We start from the raw sequence: 27,500 nt of genomic DNA, 5'->3' as shown, positions 1-27,500 counted from the left end.
ATTTGTTGGCACAGCTGGCGGCGGAGGCAGAGACAGGGGCTTGCTGTTCTCCGAGTGAATCACACCGTGTGAATAAGTCACAGGCTCCTCATGTTGGCACAGCTGGTGCAGAGTAGAGAATGACACTAAGACAAAGAATGTGTGTGTGTGTGTGTGTGTGTGTGTGTGTGTGTGTGTGTGTGTGTGTGTGTGTGTGTGTGTGTGGTGAGGGGTGAAGGCAAAGAGTCAGAGTTGGATTAAAAGAGAGATTACAAAATCCACTGTGTGTGTGTGTGTGTGTGTAAGGACAGGAGAGTGAGAGAGAGAGAAAGAGAGAACGAGAATAAAGGTTGACAGGTTGACATTACCAAACAACACTGTTACTTTTTGCTCCTAATGAAACAGGACAGTTAAGCGTCGTCGCTCAGAGAGTGTGATTCAGTAGCCTGGTAGTGCCACAGTTGCGCTCAGAGCCTTCCTTTCTGCCACAGCAGAGAGAGCCGCTCGCCACAGCTGCACTGGGCTTGTAATTGGACATAATAAGGGCCAGGCTTCTTTAAAGTCAAATTTATCCAAGGGGGTAGATATTACGCTTTGGGCTGGGGTGGGGTGGGGTAGTGAGAGTAGGAGATAGAAAAAACAGACCATCCTACATCTAACGGCTCTTTGATCTCCGAGACGTTGTGACGATGTGTCTCTCTGCAGCTGGAATCAGTGGGCGACACACTCCCCAACCAAAAATTGGGAGTGTTAAGATCAGCTCTACTGCCAAATCTCACTATATCTCAGCGCTAGCCCTGGTTGGAGAACACGGATGTGATTAAGGTCATATTGCGAATCCGCAAAATGCCACATATCTTTTTTGATTGAAAAATAAACAACGTGACACATGGTACACAACTCAGGATCAACCAGGTGTACGTGGCTTTAGAAGTGGATTGCACGGTCTCCTGTAGTCACGGAGTGTTTGTTTGTAACACGCTCGTGTTCCAGAAGGTTCATCTGCTCCGCTTTGACTGGCTCTGTACAGATGCTATGAGTCAGAGCTTGACTGATGAACCTGCAGCCTTGCAGAGAGGAGTTGGAGGAAGACGAAAAACACAAGCAGAGAGCTCGAGCTGGCAGAGACACACACTTTTATGTGTCCATAAAATGGCAGGGTGGCTGAAAGCTCCCCCCCCCCCCCCCCCCCCACACACACACACACACAGGGAAAAGATTGCATTACTGGCACTGTGAACGTGACCTTTTTCAGGTAGTGACTGCCTCTGGTATCTGTCAGTATAGTGCTCTGCCGGTGGGTGAGAGGCTAGGCTCACGTCGGAGCTGAGGCGAGGCCAGCAGAGCGGAAGAATTGAAGCCCTGTGACATTTCAAACAGCAGCCAATAAAATAGTGGTGTGAGTTTGTTGGTGTTTTTTTTTTTAATTGGAATAAAAACCCTACATGGAAATAAACTGAAGATCTTTTTTTTCCCACAGCGGATGTTGACTGTGATTCACAGGACTGTTTGAGATTAGGAGTTGTTTATATAGTACTGAATCAGAACAAGGTGCCAACATACCAGGAGTGAGAGCTGTTTGATGGAAATATGCTTTTAAGTGCTTAGCCAAAGGTAAGGGAAGGGGAAAAGAGAGAGAGAGAGAGAGAGAGAGAGGAACACAAATGCAATCGAGTCTTAATTCCAGTTGGAGGAGAGTCAGACTGAGCAGCTGCCTTGTCGGGGGTTCTTGGAAAATGCCGACATATGTTTCAGAATCAACAAATAAGCAGAGGTCCCGGCAAGATGAAAGCTGCGCCATATCTGCAGCCCATTGGAACACACTCTCCAACATCAACCTCGTTTGAAAATCTTGTTTCGTTTGTTAAAAGATGCGGGGTGCTCCACCACGACCCAATCCCCCCCCCCCCCCCCAAACATCTCCAAGGCATGAGAGAACACTCGAAACAGCCAGACGGAGAGAGGGCTCGGTTACAAAGGGGGGCTAATTAACTCCGCAAATGACGCTGGCTCCAAACGAGGCACTCGCGAGACCCTGGCGCAGCTCCGTAACAGGGCCATCTGTAAACGCCGGCCCGTTTTCGCGCAGCTCATTTATGGCTAAGTGCCTAGAGGGAGGAAGGAAAAAAGCAACGAAGGGTTTGGTGCTGGAGAGAAAGAGAAAGAGAGAGAGAGAGAGAGAGAGAGAGAAAGAAAGAGAGGAAAGAGAAGGAGATCTTTATACTCCTGCAACTGAAGATCAAAGGGAGTGTATTGTGACACAGAACTGGGCGTAATAATAGAGAGAGAAACATGCATTTGGTTGTTTTCTTTGTCCATAGCACTGTTGCTTTCTCTCAGCGCCTCCCTTCGTTTGAAGTATTACTCATCAGAACCAAGAACTTTACTAACAGGGTCAACTGATGTCAGTGCATTAAACTAGCTAATAACAACTCCATCGATATACATTGTACAGAAGAAAAAGAAAAACAGTGATCACTCAGTACAAAAGCACAGAACAGAGCAAAAAATAAAAACATGGACAGCAGTAATAGCTTCTTCTCTTGACTGTACTCAGTATTTTTTCGTGCCCCTGTCTCCAACAAAGAGCTGTATTGCTTCTCAGTTGTTCAAGTAGCGTAGTTGAAAAAAGCATGCTCTTGTTTGTGTGGTCGGATGAGTGCATTCGTTTGGCTGCGGCTGAATAGGCTCTGTTTGTAGGACCGGCACACCCCAAACCCCAAACCAACAGGTGCTCACCCACACCCCGATAACAGCAGGCGCTAATGACTCAGCGGTTTACACAGACCCCGTTTCATTAGTAGTCTGATATTAACAGCTACCCTTTAGCCCTCTCGGTCACAAGCAACTTGCAAGTTCAAAAATACTACAACACTATCAGTCTACCAGTCCGCCATCAGTAATACCACTGTATTGTACCAACAGAATTTCTGAGCCATTCTTGAGAAGTTTTACGGACGGTACAACGTAGACAATATTCACTTCTGCCGTGTTGCTCTGACTACCATGTAGTGTTCATCCTTTTACTACATTCAGAATGCTTGCTTAGGTATATCAAAAGTTTTTTTGGAAATGTCCTTTTTGTATATAGTAAAACAGACATGGTGTAACAGAAAAACCACAGAGCACTGTCCTCAGAATCGAGATGGCACACAGAGGAAAAGGTAGGGCCTGCAGACATCTGACTGAGGTTTAACCTCGACTTCAGCTTTCACTGCTGGAGCCATTTTGCAACGGTTTTCTTGTGAAGAGACCCAACCCAGAGAATAACACAAGGAAGAATCACACACACATAAGTAGCTTGCTTAATATCGACACTCGTGCATAGTAAGTGTCTACCTTAGGCTACTACAGAGGAACATGACGCATATCTAATAACCTCTTTTCAAAAAAATTCTTGATGAAGTACATACACACATACACACACACACACACACACACACACACACACACACACACACACACACAGATAGAGACAGGCGCACACACACACATAGAAACAGGCACACACACACACACACAGACACACAACATGCTCTTTCAATGAAGTTACATACTCCACTACAGATATATTCCTCCCTCTACGGTGTGTGTTTTGATTTTTGCAGCTGAGAGCACCCCACCCCCCACCCCCCCCCATCCATCTCTCCTCCATGCCTCCTCCTTTTTGTCCTTAAAATGAGAAATGAGAAATGAGAGAGGTGGCGGTAAAGTGAAGCACAAGTGAAACATACTCGTCATATTTGACAGACGCCGCAAAAAAAAATCACGGCTTCAGAAATCCACGGGGTTCTGCCGGATGTGCCATACTGTTTGAAACTAATAATATCATCAACAACTGTGATGAGATTTTCCTTTGTGTTTTCTTTCTTTTTTTCCCCTCTTTTCTTTCTTATTTTTCTTGTACTCTTTTTTGCTAAGTAACTGGAGGAGTGTGTGTGATGAATTCATCACACAGAACAGGAGAAAATAAACTGCAGAGGTGGTGGCAACACACTCACACAAATGAATCACAAGAAAAACAAAACAGGGATACATACACATACTACCACACATCAAGAAACACACACACACACACACACACACACACAACTTATATCCTGTCATCTGAATCACAGCACGGAGCCCTTGTGCTGGTTTGTTCTTACTCGTCTTGTCAGAGCGCTGCACTCCTCTCCAGGCAGCACACAGCACAGGCGAGGCAGCTGTTTTCTGTCTGCTTCTCTGCTGAGGAAACACAGCCAAGGCAGGGAGAGGGAGTGTGTGTGTGTGTGTGTGTGTGTGTGTGTGTGTGGATGGGGAGGGGGGGGGGGGGGGGCAGAGATGACAGGAAGAACAAATGCAGAGTGAGAGAGGATAAAACATGAGAGGAGGAAGAAAGACAAGCAGAGGGAAAGAGAGAGAGAGAGAGAGAGAGAGAGAGAGAGAGAGAGAGAGAGAGAGAGAGGAAGGAGAGGGGGAGAGAGGAGACACAAAAAGTAAGTGAGGAAGGGTGAAAAAGAGAGGGAGAGCGAGAGACTGACCCAGTGACCCAGTGCGAGCTGGTGTGCATGATCGTTGCCATCTGTGGGCATTTACCCTCCTCAGCCTTGACGGCCTCTGCTGGGCTCAACTCTTTACTCTGCGACAATCCACCCCCACCCCCCCTCCCCCCCACACACACCTCCACCAATCCACCCCCCCCCCCCCCCACCCCCACCCCACACACACCTCCACCAATCCATCTCCTCCTCTCTTTCCACCTGTTTACCTCTTTTCATCCACCACCACCACCATTCGCACACCAATTTCCCCTCCTCCGAGTCTGAGATGAGCTCAGAAAATGAGCTATGGCGGTCTTATTGCACGGAAACAAGCGCCTTAGTTACGGCTGTTATTTAAACCCTAAGACCGGTGCTCCTGCGCTGGGCATTCAAAAAAAGAAAAGGCAGCCAATCAAAGCGCAGTGGGGAAAAAACACCTCCAGGCAAACATTCCAGACGGCACTTTAATAGAGAAGGCACAGAGGTGCCTTGTAGCCTTTTTCAATTTAGGGTTATGTTTTTTGTTTTGCCTTTTTTGCTATGTCTTGCCTTTCAAATCATAAATTAAGGGAAATTCTTCGATTTGGTTGTCAAGAACTGCTAGAGTCCCCCACTACTACCACCACCATCCCCCCACACTACAGGGAAAGCTGTCAAAATGCACTCAGGGAGGAACGAGTGTGCAGTGATTGCAAGAGACTCGCTGCCAGCGGTGTGTCAGGTAGCTGTCGAATGCCACTCCAGCAGCTGGGCGCTTCTTCCAATCATTTCACAGAGAGCCGCGGCCCACTTTGAGCATTTAAAAGGAAAAACAACAACAAACAAAAGCTGCACTGCACACTCGCTGCCCTAGTTTCACAACATTATTTTTCAAAAATTTCAGGCCACACCAACATTCAAACAGTGTCATAAGTTCTATGGGGGAAAAAAAATGAGTCTGATTCTGATGCTGCCTTTGCAGCCATGTTAATCCAATCTTCTCGTTTATTAATTCTGATTGCATCAGTGTGACTTGTGTTCTGAAATCGTCAAGCGAATCAAAAGCAACATCAGCTGTGAATCTACACAGAGAGCACAAAATCACTTTTTATGGTCGGTGGATCTTTGAGAGGCTGAGAACGCTATGCCTTCAGTCTGGACAACGTTGCGTAAGAGCTATTTCAGGTTCAGTCATGGCCATGGGCAAATGTGGACTGCAGGGAAGTATGACAGGTCGCCATTCACAACCAGTGGAGACAGAGATGCCTCAGTTATCCACACGCAGCCAGCACACATCTCCATTTGGAACACTTCTGTTTTTGTGCACTGTCTAGTAACCGAGGACAAGGAGACTGTTACCAGGTAAACATAAACATGTTCCAAGAATCTTGAATACACAGTAAACAGGGCATTAAAAGTGCAGTAAGCAATGTTGGGTAACGTCACTTCTGTTGTACAAACAAAACAGAGAGCTAGCACACCCCTCGTTCCCTCCCCCTCCCTCCCGTGCAACTGAAACTCTCCAGAACGCGCATCTCGTCGGTGAATGGCTGGAAAAGTTTGTTATGTTTCATGTTTCAGGCTGCTCTTGTTGCCGTTTTTGGAGCCTGGGCTGTCTACAGAGACTGCATTTTTTTTCCAGTGTATTCAGTGGACAGGCAGCTAGCGGATTGTGAGAAGATGTTTGCTGTATCTGAAAGCACGTAATATCACTTAGAGTACCTTTAATATCATCCGACAGAAAAGAACGCATTTAAAAAAAAAAAAACGGTGAGGGTCTTTTGTCGAAATGTGTTTGAAAAATGTTTATTTTTGGGAGCGAGAGAGAGAGAGAAAAAAGAAATGAAGGCTTTTTATCCTCATGTACGCATTTTTATGCTTCAGCCGACATTAAAAAGCTTTTTTTAAGACAAATCCCTCCAGGGAATCGATTGCAATTTGATTGTTTTTTGACCCGTTTGAACTGCCCTTGCCTTACAGCTCCACTACTGTATGCTGTTGAATGATTATTCAGCCTGCCATAAGGGCATTAAACACGTGCTGTATGGACAGACAATCTCCCATCTCCCTGCAGTCAGATAGTCACGTTTGTCCAGAACAAATTAAATCCATGAGGCTTCGCTGGCTTCTGTAAACAGCTTGTTATCAGCAAAGGGTTACCAGGGTTGTGCTGACGGGTGGTACCTCGCTCGCTGTGGTCTTTACATGCAATCAGAGGGGCAGCTCACCCTTTAAACGACCCGAGGACCCGGGCACCCACGCCGGCTGCACCAGTCAGCCGTGCTGTATAATCAGGAGCGAGGCCTCCGCGTGCTCTGGTGGGCTAACAGTGTAGCGCTAATTGGCTGGATCCGCGCGTTTATGGTCCGTCACAGTCTATTGGGCCACTGAAAGCGCAGTGTGGGTGGGGGGATGTGTGTGCATAATACTAAGAGGAATGTGGACAGAAGAACAAAGGGTGCCATTTTTTCCTGAACGATGTCTTTCTCAGGTCATGTGTTATTCTTAGGTTAAATGGTACAAGTGCTGTAAGGACATGTTACAAATATATCGTTTAGTCCTTGCGGAGAAATGTTTTTATGCTGTAATTATGACTGCTGTGTTAGAGATCCCTAGAGTGAAGCATCTGACCTTTGTGTGATCATTGTCATTGTCTACGTGGCCTACTAAAAGCTTTAATAAAAACAGAAACGTGAGGCTAATATTACTACTGAGGGTCTTTAATTATGAGAAGGCAAGCTGTCAACAACCCCGCCTGGTAAACACCATCATGGCAGCCGTCTGTAATTCATGATAAATGACTTCATGGTCATTTAGTTATTGTCTCAGTGGCTTATCTCATTATGTTATTTGTAAGATTGAGGGGCTTGCTGACTGCAGCAGCGGCAGGTTTCATGAATGACTGACTCACGGCAGGGTTAGGGCCTGCACAATAAGCCTCACCGACAGAGCGCGCTGAGGGAAGAACAGAAGAACAATGCGTGTGTGTGTGTTTGTGTTTGTGTGTGTGTGTGTGTGTGTTTGTGTGTGTGAGAGAGAGCAAGTGCGGGTATGAGTGAGTATATAAATAGTTATTCACTGACAATCATCTCAAGGCTGTCCACCGCTTGAATACATGGGACGTGGAAGCGGAAGAGAAGAGAAATGTGGGACAGGAAGTTCCCCTTCCTGCAGGGGAGATTTGTTTGGACAAGCAGGTGGCGTGCCGTGCTGGGGGACGACGACACTGTGGTGAGTGTGTAAGGGGATGTTGTTTGGAGGGAGGTGGAGGGAGGGTGGGGAGGTTCGAGGGTAGTGGTGTCTTGAGCCAGGCAGGGAGCAACAAAGTCTCAAGGTCGTCCAGCTGTCTACCCTAACCCCCCCCCCACCCCACCCCACCACCACCACCACCACCACCACCTCCACCTCCACCTCCACCTCCACCCCCTGCCGACTCCACTTCCTCCGCACGCGCCCAGCAGAAAGGCTGCGCCGAGAATCCAATCCGGAGACTGCCACTCAAGCTGCAGCACCTGTTTCCTGCTCCTGGCCTCGCTACCCCCCCCCCCCCCCTCGTCTTTCTCTCTCCATCTCTCTGTCTGTCTGTCTGTCTGTGCCTCACTCCTTCTCTGCCTTCATCTATATCTCTGCCTTCCTGACTCTGTCTCTTTCGGTTTCTCTCTCCGCCTCTCATTTTCTCTGCCTCTCTGTCATTCTTTCATGTCTCCATCGGTCCCATAGTATAGTACAGTATATCTGTGTCTTAAGGCTTTAATGAAAAGGTAGAGTTATTAAAGCTGAAGCCCCTAATACCAAATGATGAGAAGGGCACGACTTTTACTGTTGCCAAGCTGCTCTTAGCAACCAGATTTAAGCAAATGGCAACCAAATAGTGACTTCTGGTTGCTCCTCTTAGCAACCACTATTCAAATACAAAAAATGAATAGAGGCAGGAAAACTGAGAACTCAATGTAAGCTCCATATGTTTGCTAAAGACACTAGCCCGATGTTTGCTCTGCAGAAATGTTCATTTGGGCGTGACGTTCCGTGTAGGCTATGTGGACATACGGTTCTATGTATTGTGTATGCTTGAATGTTGAAAAAGTTTGAAAAGTGCAGTGAGGTCAAACCAGAGCTGAACTTCCTCAAACATAACTCATTAGACATGGCAGATGGGAGAGTTACTAAATCTGCATGGTGGATAAGCAAGCACTTTGTCAAAGGTTGAGAAGAACTCCTGCCAAAACCCCCCCAAACCCTCATTACTTTGGCAAAGCAAGGTGTCAGCATTGCGGAATGAACTCCAATGGAAAATATGCATTTAGTTTTCGGCAACCAAAAGCTGCTGTTGGACCTGATGCTAATTAAACATTTGCGGTGACAATCTTTTAATGGCAACAAATTACACTAATGATAACAGTAAAAAAAAAATCTCACTGTCTACAACTTCACCTTTCTCTAGTAGTGATGTTCACTTTGATCTCTCCAGTAGTGATGTTCACTTTGGTCTCTCTAAATCACGTTTAGGGGGAAATGTTTTTATCCCCCTTTTCATTTCTTATTACTGTGTCCCTCCCACTTCCACCACTCTTTCAAGTCCCTCTGTTGTTCCCCCAAAAGTGCAAAGTATGCTGGCTTGTAGGGTTTCTTTTTTTTTTTTCAAAGAGGTGCCCAATTAACCTGAAAAGGGATCTGTGCGGACCGTGTAGGGCACGTCAGTCTTCCTTATCACCAACATCCTCCGAGGCTGGGGCAGATTACAAGATCAAAGCCCCTTATTGATTTTAATCAAAATAAAAAGCAGGAGCCGCAGGCGCACACTGACACACACACACACACACACACACACACACGGGTGTAGGCACACACTGACACACACACACTGACACACACACACACAAACACCCCCCCCAACCCCCCCCAAAAAAAGAAATTCCCTGAGAAATCGATCCAGTCGATAATGAGGGCACTGGGATGCATGCTTAAAAGCCTCTGATTTAAAACTCATTCTCCCCAGATCCACTCCTGTGCAGAGGATTAGCCCTAATTACAACCTGCTGAAATCCACTGCCCAGAGACGAGTGTAGGACGGGGGCCGGCAGCTCACTTTGTGTGCTTTAGCGTGTGTGTGTGTGTGTGTGTGTGTGTGGGTGGGTGGGTGTGGGGTGTGCGTGTGTGTGTGTGTGTGTGTATGTGGGGGGGCGGCATTAAGTCCCCAAGAACACCACTGCGGAAACGTCAGTTTACCTGGAGCTCTGAGTTTGTCCCAAGAGGAAAAGAGAGACGGAGAGAGAGAGAGAAAGAGAGAGAGGGAGAGAGAGAGAGAGAGAGAAAGAGAGAGAGAATGAGGTGAGGGAAAAAAATGTAATCGATGCCTAGGCTCCCTCATTACCATAAACTGAGAGGTTTAGCCTAATCTAATGCACCGCAGGAATTTGAAATTAAAATTAAATGGAGCCACTAAACACTCTGTCACCATCAGTGCAAATGTGTTAGTGTTGTGTGTTTATGTCGGAGCACGTGGGAGGGGTGTTTGTATGCCTGACTGTGAATGATATAGCTGTGAGAGACTGATAAAAATGGAGTGAGCCACAGACGGGCAAAGCCGAGGGATAATTACAAATGGGCCTTAGAAACAAATGAATTAGCTGATATGGGTGGGTGCTTTTGATGTTAGTAGTACATTCCGTATTTTACGATCACCCGATCGAATTACACATTTCAAAATGAGAAAAATTCAACACTGAGTTAATACATAAGGGGAGTCATTATAGAGTGTTCTTAATTGGTTCATACCTAAACATAAGCTGGTGCCTTCAACTAGACATACTGCATAGAGTTGCGTAATATGACTTGGGAGAATGAGCAAGAATTAAGTGAAATTAGGTATTTTCTATAGCTTGTGAATGTGGTGGCTGTACTCTGACAGGGTATGAAACAGTACTTTCATTAAGAGAGCAGCCACGGGCATGTGTAAATTTGATCGTTTTTGGCTGTTTTTGCGCTATTGCCAGCGCCCTCTCTAACACAGAGAGTAACACACAGCTTGGCAGGAGGCACACAAACTTTCCATTCTGTACCATTAGGGGGGCTACAAACATACCAAGTTTCCCATAGATTAGTGAAGTTTAAGTAGGCTAAGAGGAAGAGGAATACAAAAAAAAAACCCTTCAACAAACACTATCTGCTTTCAGCAGTGGTCATAATTAAAACAGTAGAAATCTCATCGCCGTGGCGCCCTTTTGTAATGGCAACAGAATGGCCAGAGGCCCCTGGTTACCATCTCTATTTGTCATGCTCCAAACTATGCACTTTCCCCATGGGGCATTTTCCAAGTCCATAAATAAAATGTACAGCCAAATGTTCACTGAAATAATATATAAAGCGTGTGTGTAATTAAACAACGGCAAGCTGTGTCACGGTGGACTGGGCTTCAGATGGGCCGTCGAGGCGAAGTACTAAAAGGAACACAATCCTCTGTGTATTGTCTTTGTATTCTCTGTTTAAATCTTTAATGCTTTTGTACTGTCAGTTTGGATTTGGTGTACAGTTTCTTTTTACAACCCTACCCCCCCCCCCCCCCCCCCCCTGCTGAGGACGAGCACATGACAGATTTAGCTAATTTCCTCCATCATTCACGTCTACGTAAAAAATATCAACACATTTTCACATTTTACTTGTATACCGAGCATTGGGAAAGTGTAATTCTTTATCTAATTATTCCAAGAAAAACATCTTATGAAAAGTCTATTAACCTCTGCTAAGACAACAAGACTGCATATATCATCCTGATGGCAGTTCTAGGTTATGTGGCGATGCAGGGATATTTGGCCGGAAATAGACAAATCTCCTGGACAGATTTATAGGAAGCCTTAAGTTAAGTCTTGAGGTAGAGAGTGCTCGGACTTCTGGCTCTATTTAAAGATCCTTAAGTCAAAGCCATTAACCGCTTTTCTCTTCCTCCTTCTCTTTCCTGTCTCTTCATCCACCTTTTCACTCTCTCCTTCTCTTTCCCCGTCCCTTCATCCACCTTTTTATCCCTTTTTCTTCTTACCTCACCTCTCCATTTCATTCCTGTCCGACAGTCTATTCAGGTGGCCTGGGAAAAAAGACTTCCTTAAGAGTGAGAGTGAGAGTGAGTGTGTGTGTGTGTGTGTGTGTGTGTGTGTGTGTGTGTGCGTGTATGTATGTGTGTGTATTCTTAGGGTTCTGTGTGTGCTCTGTGAAAGCTCTTACGGTTCTGTGAGTTCTTATGGTTCTGTGTGTGTGCGTCTGTGTTAAGCGAGTCTGGCTGCATTCCGTCTGGGTTGGGTTCTTGGTTTCTCGGGAGGTCCTCCTGGTCTCCCTGACCTAGATTCCAAGGACCAGACTAAACGATCCATCAGCTCCGCAGCTAGCGCGGAGTTCAAATAAACAATACCATACATGGGTGACGTCATGTGGGGGGATGCTCTCATCAGGCAACTATCCCCTTTCCCATCTTTCTCACCGTTTGTTCCTCTCCGATTTTCTCTTTCCTCTTTCTTTCTTTCTTGTCTCTCTTTTCAGTCTTTTCAGTCTGTATTCTGCCTCTCTCTGAAGAGCACCCTACTGTGGGGTTGATTATCCATCTTCGTTCTCAGACTGTCCTGCTCACACTAGTTGCAGATCATATTCTGATGACTCTCTCTTGAGGCATCTGACTGCAGCACAATGATATTTTTTCTGGCAACCGTCAAAAAATTCCCAGAGATGGGAAACATACTTTTGTAATTACCAGTTCATCACATTACTTTCGGCCAAAGTACATTTAAGCAGTCGTCATTACATTGTTGTTATGCGGTCAACAGTGGTGCCAAATTCCAAAATCTCATGTTCCTCTAAAGAACAACAGACAATGCTGTGCTTGGCCAAATCCGAATCACACTGCTTCTGCCGTGCTGGGTCTGAGTCAGTTTATTCTGTTCAGTGGGTAAATATTCCACCCCACACACACACACACACACACACACACACACACACACACACACACACACACACAGACACTGCGGACCAGCAGCCCACCTATGCAGTCATTTTCATAATAGGGCAATCACAGCATGCTCACCCAGCTTGTCAATAACCATTCATTGTTTTTTCCGTCAATGCAATCTAATTATGCAAGCAAACATCCCATATCCATGGGCTTTTCGAATAACCATCATGCCAAATGCTTATTATCCATCAGCCCAATATTCAAGAACGACATATATGATTGTGGGAGGAGATGGCTGCAGCTGATGACTTATAGTTATAGTGGACATATGATTGGTGACTAAATCGTATATATATTTTTATTCTAACATCCCTATGTTTGTCTCTATTTAACTGACACCTTAAATATGTTCTTTACTTTTCCCTAAGTAATTCGCATTTAGCTTGAAGTAGAAATGCGCAGACGCAGATTTGCATAAATGATCCGAAACCCACACTTGAGGAGTACAGATATTTAATCAGAAACAGACTTAAATCAAAGTAAAAGTAATATATAAGCATACCACTTAAGTAAAAGTTTCTATTATTTACATTAGCATGACAAGTAGCCCATTATAAAACATTATAAAACTTCTGGAAGTAGAAGTACAAAAGTACTAATAAAAGCTTTTGAGGCCAGGTGGAGTGACAACCCCCTCCCTTCACTATACTTTTAATGAAAAAGAAAGCAGTCAGAACTTTGGATAGGCTATTAAGTTCATGCAGCACCTTCAAACTTAGTGCCTACACTTCATACACAATGTCTTCAAAGCCTGAACAAAGGTATGGCTGCCATTCATTTTTCACTGCTGCTTCCTTAGGCCTATAATGAAGTTTATTCAACATGTTTAGAAAGGCAGTTACATCACACTCTATAAACACGCTTTGAAACCCTAAACAAATTATGCTATTAATGAAAAGCAAGCAGCTAGAATTTCAATTTAATTCAGCTCCTTACAACAGCCTACATAGGCCTTGGTGTGCACTGTATTAGTTATATTTGCTAGGCCTTAACTCTGTCACTATGTCTTTATTCATTGCTGTGACCCATGGTGACATCAGGTCAGAAAATCTTGGGGTTGCAAATATCTAACATGTTAAATGGAAACTGTGGCTTTTGTTTTCATTTGCACATTATTTGATCCTACTCTGTACTTTTTTCTGCTAATGAAAATATAGTGGAGTAAAAGTATACATTGAAAACTGTAGTGAAGTAAAAGGGAAAGTAGGAAGAAACATAAAAACATTGGTTAAAAAAGCGTCAGCCAAATGTAATGTAATGTAAAAACACACACACACAAAAAAAAAGTAAAGTACAGATATTCCCCATTCATACTTAGCGTACTGTACTTAAGTATTACTACTTACTGGTAGTTACTTTACCTCCCTGGAAATACGTTAAACTCAACCCACTGATGACAGCTAATAATGTTATGCTTTGTTTACCAACTATTGTGACTAAAGCCTATTTGTCCAACAGCAATGAGGATGAAACTTGTGGTGTACTCCAAAAGTCATCAGCAGATCTATTGTCAGTAGAGTGGCAGAAGAAGTAAGAAGGTTCTGGAGAAAAAGGTTTCTGGCTATGGCACAAGGAGAAGGACAAGGACAACAATAACTCTGCTTCCAGCTTTCATTTAACTAACAGCTCAAGCCAGCCAGCTCCTACGGTGGCCAATATGAAGAAGACGTTAGGAATTATTTCCTTTTGCCGGCATAAACTAAAAGTTGGAAGTAGGCAGAAGGGGTTGCATAAGTGATGGAAGACCTCATATGTTACAGTAATTACTACCTCTCCCAGTTCATCAAAATTTTAAGACGAAAAAGAGGGGGGCCTATCTTAAGGAGAGAATGGAGAGTGAATTGTATCATTGGCAAAGCCCTAGAAATCACTTTTCCGTCATAACTATCATCAAATATCTCTCGCAGACTCCAACGATACCGGGTGTTTTTCATAACACCGCTGTGCCATCCTTTGTCGAACTTTAATAAGGCGTTCGTGTTTTTTTCCCTTTCCCTCTATTGATGGAGGTGATATAATGGCCGCATGGGTTTGACAAAATTACTGAGCGCATCTATCATGTCTCCCCTGGTGGCTTGAGTCAGGCCTGATCTATTATATAGTGGTGAGCGCCAGGACGAGGCGATTCAGGTATACGGCTGAAAGGGTGAAATCGGCCCAGTGCACAGTGGGAGGACAGCTGCCATATTGTCACAATCAAACTTAATATGTTTTCAAAAATACCCGACATTCAGAAGTACCCCACTTAATTTGCAAATATGGACACAGTTACAGTGCTTTACAAAAACAAATAACTCCATTCAAACAAAAACAACGTGCTTTGATGTGCCTCCATCAAAATAATGCGATGTATTTTTGCAAATAAAAATGCTACTTGCAGATAAATGAAGGACACATGCAAGAAAAAGACAGGATGAGGATAAATAAGCAATATGTTTATGCACAACTGGCTTTACTACTGCAACACATTTCTTTATTAAAGCAACACCAAAGCACTTTTCCTGTCGCACGCACACTATTTGTTTATCCAGCACTGGCTTTGGAAATAACGAGGTCTACAGACAAGGTAGAGTAGGTTGCATGATTTTATGAAAGTATGATTTATTGCGACATCAGAAGCAAGTCAAATTTATAGTTTCTTATGTCTCATTCCATCAAACTACAGATCCGCTGTAGTTCGATGGAATGAGACATAAGAAACTACAAATTTGATCTGGCAAACTTGCATAGTGCGGTTATAGCCGATAGAGGGTCGCGAAGAGAATGCAGAAGTGCCGTTCACCCTGTTACGAGTTGATGAACCACTGAAACGATTTTGGAAACAATATTTTAAGGTACAAAAAAATCTTTGGTGTTGCTTTAACAAGCACACAGCCACCACATCCTTTGTTTGCATCCTTTGATGCCATGCTATTCGTTCAAACACAAGATCAACTTGATACTTCTCACCTACAAACCCCCCCCTCCATAACTCTCTGACCTCCTCATCCACCATACCCGCCGCCTCAGGTCCATTGATGCAAACACCCTCAAGACCCCCAGGATCAAGCTGTGTTTATATGTTTTTATGAAATGTCAACTTATTCAAGGCAAGACCCCTTCAGATCTCTTAACTTTTGAACAAGTTCACAGGCTAGCAGCTTGACTAGCTAGCTAGCAGCTTGATAGACACAACACTTGCACGGTCAAACAAAAAACAACATCCTTTTGAACATCCTTCAAAAAACAACATGCACTTTGAAGTCAGGATTGCCAGATGATGCTGATCAATAGTGTGGTGGTTCGCTGATTTCTGGCATCACAGAACACGCACATCTGCTAGCAATACGGCTATACTGTGCAAACTCTACAGCCAGCGTTCCCTACTTGTATAAACACTTTATACCTCCCAGCAAACATTGATCCCCAGCATAGCTTAACTGATAGCAACACGAGCAAGTGTCTGAGGTCTTAATTCACTATTGACGTAATGGACTCATTACAGCTGTCCAAGCTGTTCTCTCTGGTGTCTGTCTCAGTCTGTGGTGCCTCTTTGCGTTGCCTGTGTGTGTGTGTGTGTGTGTGTGTGTGTGTGTGTGTCCAAGCTGTTCTCTCTGGTGTCCGTCTCAGTCTGTGGTGCCTCTTTGCGTTGCCTGTGTGTGTGTGTGTGTGTGTGTGTGTGTGTGCACACTTCACAGGTATTTTCAAATAATTGCCCTATCTGCCAAGAGAATTTTCTCGAAAACAGCGTGCAAAAACCGTGATGGTTCAAGCGCTGTATGTCTACAAATGCACCTTCATGTGGCCAGCTTGCAAACTTTCTTCTGAAAACTGATCCGTCTTCACAATTAACACACACAGATAATGTGATGAATAATGTAGAACTCACGGCCGTTATTTGCCGTTACATTAGAAATATCTGATATAATTCTTGCACCAAGCTGAGAGGCCACAAATGACACCGATGTGATGTCTATGCTGAATTTTTTCATTAGTCTGCTGTTGTGTATGATCCATTTGGTAATTGGTATGCGCAGTGTATAGCAAACATGGATAATGCTACAGTGCTACAGCGGGAGAAATCACTGGAGGCCTATACTACTTCTAGTATGCTGGCTTAGGCCCTGGGGGACATTTTCTATAAATGTACAGCCATAAAAGGCGAGTAAGATACATATGGGAACGTTGTGAGCTTTTGGCCCGAACTGTAAATTCTGCCCGTTGGCCTCATTTCCATGAAGCTGCCGATAGCAGAGGGAGGCGTGAGGCGAGCAGAAGGGAAAAGGAAGAGGAGGACTCACTGATTTCGCTCCACCTGTAGCACCAATTCCAGGTCCTGCGCCGACACTACAATCTCTCCTCTGTCTGGGAACTGGTCCTATAGAGAGAGAGAGAAAAGAGAGAGGGAAAGAGAGACAGAACAAAAGAGAGAGGGGAAGAGAGAAACAGAAAATGGTTAGAAAAGGCGCCCACATCTTGAAAAAACAAACACACACACACAAAACAAAATGCCACTACATGCTCTTGGCCAAATAAACGTCTCCAAATAGTTACTTTTGGTGGTTAAAACGCTGCTGTGACCAATTCAATTCTGCCTATTTCCCTCCCACAAAAAGACACACAGCAATTTCCCTGCGGGACATGAAAACTCCTGCCTACATGCAATTCATACTCCCTTCAAAAAAAGATGCTGTTCTCGCTGAAGAGTAAATGCACAGACACTTCATAATGGTGCCAGCCTGTTTAAAAAAGGCCCTTAAACACGCTGTGTTATTTCTGAAAGAGTCCACATTGGCGGCTGTGTCACATCGCTGGCGGCTGCTGGTGTGGTGTAGTGGGTGCAGTTGGACAGCGCAGCGCAGCATGTGGTAAGCTGCGAGGACTGATAGACGCGGCGCTGGGTACGGGAGTGAGTGGTGGAGAAGAGGGGGATAGAGAAAGGGATAGAGAGAGAGAGGAAGAGGGGGATAGAGAAAGGGATAGAGAGAGAGAGAGGGATACAGAGAGACATAGGGAGGGAGTGAGAGGGAAAGAGAGAGAGAGAGACAGAGAGAGAGAAAGAGAGAGGGGGGAGGGATAGAGTGTGGGAGGCAGACAACTTTATCTGAAGAGCCTCGCTCTGTTCCCGGCTCTCAAGAGTGGTGACAACGGCCCGTCAGTCGGTCGCCCGTCAGACAGCAGCTGTGTGGCATGGAGGGAGAAAGACAAGAGAGAGATGGAGTAGGAGGGGGAGTGACGAGAGAGAGAGGGAGAGAGAGAGATGGAGAGAGGAAGGGAGAACGATAAGACTGAGAGAGCGAGGGAATGAGTGACAGAGAGAGAGGGAGGCAGTGACAGATAGAAAGAGAACGGAAAAAGACAGGGGGAGAGACAAAGAGATATAGATAGAAAAGACAGTGAGAGATGATGTCTCTGTGTGTGTGTGTGTGTGTATGTGTGTGTATGTGTGTGTGTGTGTGTGTGTGTGTGTGTGTGTGTGTGTGTGTGTGTGTGTGTGTGTGTGTGTGTGTGTGTAAAAACAAAGAGTGAGTAAAGTGGGGAGGTGGTGGTATTCTGAGCATGGAGCCGCACTGATACCGCAGGTGATCACAGTCAAACAGAGAGATGCATTTTGTGCCAAAGACTCATCACTTCCCAACCAAGTGGGAGGAGGGAGTGGAGTGGCGGAAAGATATTCATTTTTATATATATAAATAAAGAGTTTCTCAGCACACAAACGAACTGCTCCGAGAACAAATTTTCTCGAGAAGCCTCACTTTGCCATCGACTCGGCTGGAAGAGCTTCGAACGGTTCGCTGTGGGACTTAGCGAGATCTGAACCCTGTTTGCTCCTCAGAAGTGTTTTTCACCTGCTGTGGGGAGGTGAGGCAGAGCGAGCGGGCTTGTTTCAAAAATCGCTCTGGCGACTGCGCCGCCCCGCACTCCAGCCCTCGCCGTGTTTGCGGCTCCGGCGTCGTGCTGCGCTGGGAGTGTCAGATGCGGGCTCGTGAACAGAGGGAACGTCATCAATTATTCATTGCTCCACAGGCTGGCCATTTAGTGTGAGTCAACCGCAGCGGCTGTCTGTGTGCTGGGTGACTACTTGGGGAAAACATCTCCTCTGTTTTGCGTTTGTCCACACCACTCCTTCCCCTCATCAGAAAATAAAATTAAATAAAAAAAAAAGCTGGATGACCCTTTTCTAAATTCGGCGCTGACGTGTTCTGACCACAATGTTCCTGTTTTTTATTCATTTTCTTTCCTCAACTTTTCCTTCAACCCCAGCAGAGCCAAGGACATGGAATCCAAAATCCAGAATGGGGATGACATGAAGGCAGCAACCCTGACACGAATGCAAACTACTGTTACAAAAAAACCCTCCTGTCAGACAATGTCCAATCAAGAAGTTGTCTGTCAACGTTCCTTGGGTGAATGTGGTATCTCTCTCTCTCTCTCTCTCTCTCTCTCTCTCTCTCTATGCATATATAAATATATATATATACAGAGAGAGAGAGAGAGAGAGAGAGAGAGAGAGAGAGAGAGAGAGAGAGAGAGGAGGGAGAGAGAGGGAGAAACACTGAAACAATGGCGAGGTGCGTTTGACAGCTTGTCGTCACGAGCGCCACACGGTTGTCTACGGGTGCACCCTTGTCTTCCTCCGTCACACGTGAGACAGGTAGATTACGGGCCTGTGGAGAGGAAGAGGTATATCTCCCCCTATCAGATACAGACGGCCTTTTCCGCTTCACTGGGCCAGCACTAACATGCTGCCTGGTGACGAGGTCTTTCCTATTACATGGATCAGAGCCTGGCTGTAACATGTAAGAGCATGAGAGAGAAAGAATGAGAGAGAGAGAGAGAGAGAGAGAGAGAGAGAGAGAGAGAGAGAGAGAGAGAGAGAACTATTTCCATCTAATACCCATTTGGGTTTTTATTCGTTTTTCACCTGTCCGAGGCCTTGACGGAACAAATCTATCTCTGTTGTATGTCGCCCAAGGCTAGAGGAGCAGCGACTCTCAGAGCCATGATTAATATACGATGTCAGTGACTCTCTGACCAGCCACATCTTCTTCTTCTTCTTCTTCTTCTTCTCCGCACTGCCCGTCCCCCAACCCACCGGCACCGAAGAAAAAAATGAAAGAAAATGACTCTTTCCTTGGCAGCTGGAAACGAATCGCCGTGGCAATCTCAATGCCGCCGTATCCCGGAGGTGGGCTGATGACTCTCCCTCGGCACAGACGCCGGGTCCACTGATACGGTGGACCCCCGGCGCTCACGTGGAAGGGGCTTGCTGCGGGCCGGCGATTATGGCCAAGTGGCCCGACGAGAGATGGCGTGCCGTGTAGTGGGCTTTATCGTGTGACAGACTGGCCAGTCATTCAGCCGTGCATGGAACGGGATTGGGATTCCATATCTCAGCCTGGTCGAGGGGGAAGAGAGGGAGGGAGATAGAGAGATGGAGGAGAGAGTTGGACCGAGCTCGGAAATCGCAAAGATCCAATCTTCCCCCTGACACTTTTCTCATCTTGGAGCTCTTGTGGGGGGATGGGGATGGAGGGGAGTAGTTTGGGGAGATATGTAAAAATAAAACTAGGCCACAGAGTGTCTTTATAGGTTGGAGGAAGGGAGGGGTGGTTGTGGTGGTGGAGCGGAGCGGAGCGGGTGTCTTCAGAGTCCTTTCCTCACTGAGGTGCTAAGTGCGCCGGGGAGGTGTGGAGGAGATAGCTTTTCTGAACATGCAATCGCTTACTGAGTGCCAAGACAGACAGAGAGAGAGAGAGAGAGAAAAAGAGAGAGAGAGAGAGAGAGAGAGAGAGAGAGAGAGAGAGAGAGGGGCATGCACTTTGACAAGAGAGAGGGGTGAGAAGAGGATGGAGCGAGGTGGGGTGGGGATGAGATAGATGGAGGTAAGAGGTGCAGAACTGTGTGTGTGTGTGTGTGTGTGTGTGTGTGTGTGTGTGTGTGTGTGTGTACGAATTTATGTGTTGGGAGAAAAGCAGTGTTTTTGTTGGCACATCCCGAATGGAAGCGATATGACAGTGAATATGTGTGTGTGTGTGCATGTGTGCATGTGTGTGCGCGTGCGTGTGACTGAGGGGGTGTGCACAGGCGTAGCTTTGCTAAATGACAGAGATGAGAGCCTGTAATTAATCTCCCTCTCTGCGTGTGTCTCAGAGTCTGAAATGAAATAACTATACAAATGATGGAGGAGGAGGAGGAGGAGGAGGAGGAGGAGGAAGGGGAGGAAGAGGAGGAGGAGGAGGAAGGGTACTGGGAAGAGGAGGAGCAGGGAGAGAGAGAGAGTTCGAGAGAGAGAGAAAGAGAGATACGGAGAAAGACAAGCAAGGAGGGGGTGGCGTAGAGTTCAGGCAGGGTGCAACGCTGGAACTCTGGATGAAGCAAAGCTGAGGAGACGAGCGCTCCCCTCCCCAGTGCCTACGCGCGCGCACACACACACACACACACACACACACACACACACACACACACACAGACACACACACACAGACACACACAAACTTTTACACTGGCATACACTCACGCACACAATAAATCTATTACATAAAGCTACAGTAAAAATAAAATTGCTAGCTCACGGTGTGCCGTGTCTATGTGAGTCAACTATCCCACTCCAGTACAAACTGACTTCAACTTAAAAGTTTTGCAGAGAAACAGGGCCAGAAAAAAAACCTCGCTCTGCTATGGTAAAGAGAGAGAGAGAGAGAGAGAGAGAGAGAGAGAGAGTGTGAGTGAGTGAGTGAGTGAGTGAGTGAGTGAGTGAGTGAGAGAGAGAGAGAGAGAGAGTGAAGGAATCACATCCAGTAAGAAACAGCCCTCTCTGTGCCGAACGTAACATGATTATACGTCTCTTTATTCACCGTGTCCAACAGCGAGTGTTCCTCTCGCAAAAGCCACAAAACAGCACCGAATAATGCAAATCCGGCTTCGTCCTCAAGCTGCGTTGTCAATAATCCTCCGTTTCTTCTTAAATTTTCACTCCTTTGCTACCCCTCACTCCACTTCAGGCACCTCAACTGTGCTTCACCTTCCGGCAACTTCTCTGATGCCGGTCATTCCCTCTTTAATGTCGGTGACTGACTGCTTGGCAGACTCAAAGAACGTCAGCTTAACTGGCTTGCCGCTGTCCTGCCAGCCCAATATTGACACTGTAGACGCCGCAGCCATCATCTCGCACGCAGTGATAAGGGAGTCAAACTGGGACATGGAATCTTCTAGAAGAACTTTTAATAAGTTTCGGCAAACTCCCAAAGCCTGGCAGAAAATATGGGCTTCTTACTGCAATGACCTTTTCTGCAACATCCTTCAGGATGAACGTCTCCAGTCTCCCATTCCGTTATATCAGAGGGGGGTATATATAAATATATATATCCCTTAAACCCCAATGTTTGACTGACAGCTCAACCGTCCACACAAACTACACTGTCTAATAAATGCGACATCATGAAGGATTGTGGGAAGTCGTCTCTGTGTCTGGTTTTTTGTGTCTGCTGTGAGGACCTGGACATGAGGAGCATGCGTTTGTGTCTCTTCCAAAGGGCACGGCACGATGGGGTGTCCAAGATTCACTCACGACATCAATACTTTTTTTGGAGAAGAATGACCGTGGAAAGGCCGACGTGTCGCATGGGCTCTCCTTCATGGCCATGGTCGGTCATCTGACACACTCTCCAGCACACACACACACACACACACACACACACACACACCCTGACCCTGTCCCCTCTGCCAGAGAGAGAGAGAAAGAGGGGGAATGAGTTCTATCATGACCGAGGGAGGGAGGAAGCGAGGGAGAGCGAGAGCACGGCAGTCTGACATGATTCTGTCTGAATGATGAACACAAGGGTTGCTGCAGGTGGAGGAGAGGAAATAGAGGGAGAGAGAGAGGGAGAGAGAGAGAGGAGAGAGAGTGAGAGAAAGAGAGAAGGAGAGAAGGGAGAGGCAAGGATGCCTGGTTCTAAACGAAAAACGTGGTTTTCATACTCCGGTTCCTTGCTGCGGTGCAGACACCCTCTTCCCAAACGGGTGTGCGCTCTGCTGGATGCCGCACACATGCAGCGAGGGAACAAACACACAACCACTCACTGAAAAGTGTTATACACACACACACGTACATATTAATTCACATGGCAGAGCACACACACCACATGCTCAGAAATATACTGTGACGGATACAAATATCTGTGCCACATGAATACAAACATACAAGCTCCTTCACACAATTTTTTTGATATTATGCCCGCCTACTCTGTTTTTGACACATACCACCTGCACAAAAACATGTCATCACGCCCACACGCGCGCACGCACACAGAATTCACAGAAAAATACAATGCACAAGCAGTATGTGGACACACACAAAACATATAGCATATACTGTATACACACAAAGAGGTACCATTCAAGGCAAACAATCCCATATGTCTCCACTACTATTTGCATAGTATACTTCAAAGCCATATACACTGATAGTGAACAAATCCAAACATGCACACATAGCTCCAGGTATGAAAGGTAGAGAGAACAAGAAGGTATTATGGTCAGAGAGAGAGAGAAAGAGAGAGAGGGGGGATGGGGGATGGGGTTACTGTGAGTGAAAGGAAGGGATAGAGAGGTAGATGTAGAGTAAAACTGAAAGAAAGAGAGGAATGTGTGCAGGCCAGTATCAAGAAAAAAAAAGAAAAAAGGTGCATAGTTTGCATTTATTTCTGATAACACATCACTGGCCACAAGGGAATGGGAGAGGGAGGGGCAGGCTGACCCAATTAAAGGCCCTCATCCAACTATGTGCTTAATACCACCCGACCCAGCTTTAACCGACCACTCATTCTTATGGAGCTCACACTGTCAATATTTGCATGTGTTCTTGTGTGTGTGTGTGTGCGTGCGTGCGTGTGTGTGTGTGTGTGTGTGTGTGTGTGCGTGTGTTTGTGCGTGTTTGTGCATCAAGCTCACTGCCGGATTCTTAATGCAAACTGAATCAACGGTCTCTACTCCACCCATGATTCTAATGCACCTCACAGAGGTTCCACCGGGAGTGTCTGTGTGAGTGTCTGTGTCCCTCTGTCTCCGAATGTGTTGTATGTGTGTGCATGTGTGAGTGTTTGTGTGTATGTGTGTGTGAGTATGTGTGTGTGTGAGTGTGTGTGAGAGAGGGTGTGTGCAAATAACACTCTCACCCCAAGCACATTAACTGCCAGACAGCACAACTCAGTTTTTACAGCAGCATTCTCAACCTGACTGTTTGTGAGGGCACACCTGTGAGCGTGTGTGTGTGTTTGTGTGTGTATGTGTGTGTGCACGTGTGTGTGTGTGTGTGTGATAGTGACTAAGCTTGTGGCTCTATCACTCTGGACTCTGATGCCTCTGATGACTGTATAATGCTATAGTGCCTAGCAGGTAGGAGTAAACAAAACTCTACTGGGTGTGCTCTTGAGTTTTGAAAGTGCATATGAAACCCCTCTGCCTTTGTTGTGTGTGTCACCAGTGCCTGGCAGAAGTGGCAGCTTTTAACCGTAACTAGCTCATAGTGCGCAGTGTCTTCTAATGGTGTTCATCCTTCTAATCTCCTCCTCCATTAAATTATTAAAAGTCAGAATATTGTTTAATAAATATAACCTCCGCTTCTGGATGTTTCATGTATTTTTCAAGCAGTTACCCCATGACTGTAACAAATATGCCTACTTTGGGAGTGTCAGTGAGATTAACAAATGAGAACTTGAAATGGTAATGCATTTTTAGTGATGTGTACTGTTTAGTGTGGTGTGCAGTGTGAATTTGTGTGTGTGTGTGTGTGTGTGTATGCATGCGTGTGCGTGTGTGCGTATTTTAGTGCGTGCGTGCGGGTGTGTGTGTTCTCACAAACCACCCTCAATCTATAAATAAGATATGAGTCAACCTGGCATGCAAATGCTTCACATCTTCTCAACCTGTTGCTATTTCCCTTTAAGTGGATGAAAATATATGACAGCCAAGCAAGACAAGAGGGGTGGGCTTTTTTGCGAGTCTCATTTGCAATAATGGCATCGCATAGAGTGCGAAATGAGCTCAGTAAATATAAACTCTAATGGTAGAGTGCCAGAAATGAGCAGAAATGTGTGTGTGTGTGTGTGTGTGTGTGCTTGTTTGAGTGGAAAAAAAGAATGGAAAGGTTAAGATGGACAGAGCGAGAGAGAGGGAGATGAACTCTGTCAAGTGTTCTTTTTTTGTAACTGAGAACAAAGAGACTTTTCATGTTTACTTTGCAGGAGCCTTGTGTTGTGTTTTGTCTGAGTACTTAAAAAGCTCCATGCTACATCCACTTACAAGGCATCAAAAAGACAAAGAATTGAACCAGAAAGTCCGTGCTCTCACTACAAGACTGCAACAACCCTTCAAAAAAACATGGAGTGGGAGGCAAAAAAAGGTGATAGCACCTCCAAACAAATAAAAACACTGCAGCACAAGAAAGAGGGATACAAGACTGCTGAAAGACGCAAAGAGTGCCGGGGTTAAGAGAAGCAGGGAGAGAGAGAGAGAGAGAGAGAGAGAGAGAGAGAGAGAGAGAGATGGAGAGATGGAGAGAGAGAGAGACCGGACAAGAGAAGGAAGAGACAGGGTGCCTGTGCTGCTGCGAGCTTAACATGAGGCGCAGTCAAATGAAGACTTCCAAACCCTCCTCTGGAACTTTCAGGCTGTCTGACAGTTAAAGAGTGGTATAGGGGAAAAGAAAAAAGGAAAGAGTAGGGGGAAAAGAAAAAGAATCAGACAAAAGAAAAAGACGAAACAGAAGTCATTGTGAGCGCAGTATGGGCAACCGCTGGCTTCCCAGGGCACTTCATTACGCGCTGTGACCAGTGAAGCTAACGGACGTGGAGGAGGAGGTGGACGCGATCGGACTGGACAGGGGAAGGGGGGGGGGGGGGAGGGGTCTGTGTGGTGTGTGGGCGGAGACAAGGTCAGACATGGCCTCCGTGGTCTTGGGGTATGTGTATGTGTGTGTGTGTTTGTGTGTGAGAGTGTGTGTGTGTTTGTGTGTGTGTGTGTGTGTGTGTGTGTGTGTGTGTGTGTGTGTGTGTGTGTGTGTGTGTGTGTGTGTGTGTGTGTGTGTGTGTGTGTGCGGAGACAAGGTCAGACATGGCCTCCGTGGTCTTGGGGTATGTGTATGTGTGTGTGTGTGTGGGTGTGAGAGTGTGTGTGTGTGTGTGTGTGTGTATGTGTGTGTGTGAGAGTGTGTGTATGGAGGGGTGCTGAGAAAGGAGGGCGCAGGTGATGGACATGGGGGACCCTGCAGTCACCCCATCAGCCTCCAGAGCCTGACATTGGAGCCCGAGCTCAACATGCTATTCCCGTAGCATACGGACACATACCAGGGGTTTTACAGCGTTGAGAAATGCAAGGTCGGTCGCCTTGTTCAAATTTCACACTGCCTCCGCCTCCCGACAAATTTCTTGTGCAATGGAAACCATTACTTCCCAACAAGCATATAACTCGGTGGACTTGACGTTTGTAACTAGTTCGCAGCCCACAACTGAAGGAGAGAATCTGTGTGTACAAGGATACAAGGATACAAGGAAGTTTATTGTCACATGCATAATATAGTTACTGGATGTAAGAAATGCAGTGAAATTATGTCTGGTGTCAGCCTATTTGTGCATGTATGGGGGGGGGGGGGGTAAAAAGTGCAGTAGAAGAGTGGTTTAGTAGATTAAGTGGCAAGGGCTGCATAAGAAAGGTGGGGGAGGATTGGGGTTGGCGGGGGGGGGGGCACCAACAAGGAGCACCCAAGAGTACCAGGGGCAAGGAAAACTCCCTTACCAAGGAAGAAACCTTGGGCAGATCAAGATGCTTACATGATTTTTAAACAGCACTTTTTTTTATTAATCTTCCCAGATGTTCTCAAAAGCATGTTTGTTAAATAAAGCATTTTTTGATAACTGCTGTTTTCGTAATCTTAACCCCCCTCCCCCCCTCGTTTCACAGCTCATTACCACCTCAGACTATTTTTCAGCCAGGAAAAACACTGTGTACACACACAAACTCAAACTCTCACACACACACAACACACACACACACACACACACACACACACACACAATCAATATGCCACTCATACACAGAACACAAACACTACTTACTCACCAAGTAGCGAGCGAGTATCAGAGTGCATGTGTTATCAGAGTGCATGAGTCTCGCCAGAAGGAGGGCCAACAATGTGCTCGCTGTACTTGGTGTGCCTTTTGCAAATGAGAGGCCGGTGTGTGTTTGGGTACATTTGCAAACAGAGCGACTGGCTTTAGCGGCAGCAGGACAGCTAATTGTGCGCTGGTTTACAGCCCCCCAAATGACCCTGCAATTAACAACCCCCGCCCCCCACACACACACTGACCAGAATACTAAATGCGGGGGCGACCAACCGCCAGCTATGAGAGGGAGGCCAGCATGTGTGGACTCAAAACCTCTTTCTGGGTGAGCCATTAGCAGTGACCACTAAGAGCTCATTCCCCTCATTTTCTCCATCTCCTCACGTTACATATCAAACCATTACATGCAATAGAAAGAGGCCTAGATAGATAGATAGATAGATAGATAGATAAATAAAAAGAGAAAAAGAGAGAGAGAGAGGGAAAAAGGCCTTCTGGTCCGATGAAAGGACATGATTATGCGGTCGGCCTTGGTGGCTATTTCGACAGGGCTTGGGCCACGAGCGTGCTTGGCATGCCTCTCATGCTTCCCAGAGGTGGCGGGCGGAGTGAGTGGAGGGCTCCGTGACATTTCGCCCATTTCTTCCCTCCGCCGCTCCGCTCGGGAGGCACAGACCACCCTGCGTGGACACAGGAACAGGCCGGACACTGAGACATGGATGAGGCCAGAGTCAGAGTCTAAGGCTGCATGGGCCAAACTGGTGCTATGCTGTGGCTTGTGGTTGGTGTGTGTGTGTGTGTGTGTGTGTGTGTGTGTGTGTGAGAGAGAGAGAGAGAAAGAGAGTAAAACACAGACAGGAGGAGACATAGAGAGAGAATGTGTGTGTGTGTTTGTCATAAAAAGTTTTAAAAACGCCTTCATAGACG

The 27,500-nt window shown here is 46.1% G+C and overlaps 1 protein-coding gene across 1 annotated transcript in view; it reads right to left on the bottom strand.

The window, feature by feature from the left end:
* adam19a (ADAM metallopeptidase domain 19a) overlaps positions 1-27,500 on the bottom strand; it is a 113,850-nt gene that overhangs the window by 41,049 nt on the left and 45,301 nt on the right. Inside the window, exon 3 of the mRNA XM_042069401.1 lies at positions 16,755-16,831. Within this exon, the coding sequence (XP_041925335.1) occupies positions 16,755-16,831 (77 nt within the window). The remainder of the gene's footprint in view (positions 1-16,754; positions 16,832-27,500) is intronic.

This window comes from Alosa sapidissima, chromosome 18, assembly GCF_018492685.1.
Source record: "Alosa sapidissima isolate fAloSap1 chromosome 18, fAloSap1.pri, whole genome shotgun sequence".
In the NCBI taxonomy this organism is placed as follows: domain Eukaryota; kingdom Metazoa; phylum Chordata; class Actinopteri; order Clupeiformes; family Clupeidae; genus Alosa; species Alosa sapidissima.
The sequence above is the reverse complement of the archived record's forward strand: the minus strand, read 5'-3'. Positions and strand labels throughout refer to the sequence as shown.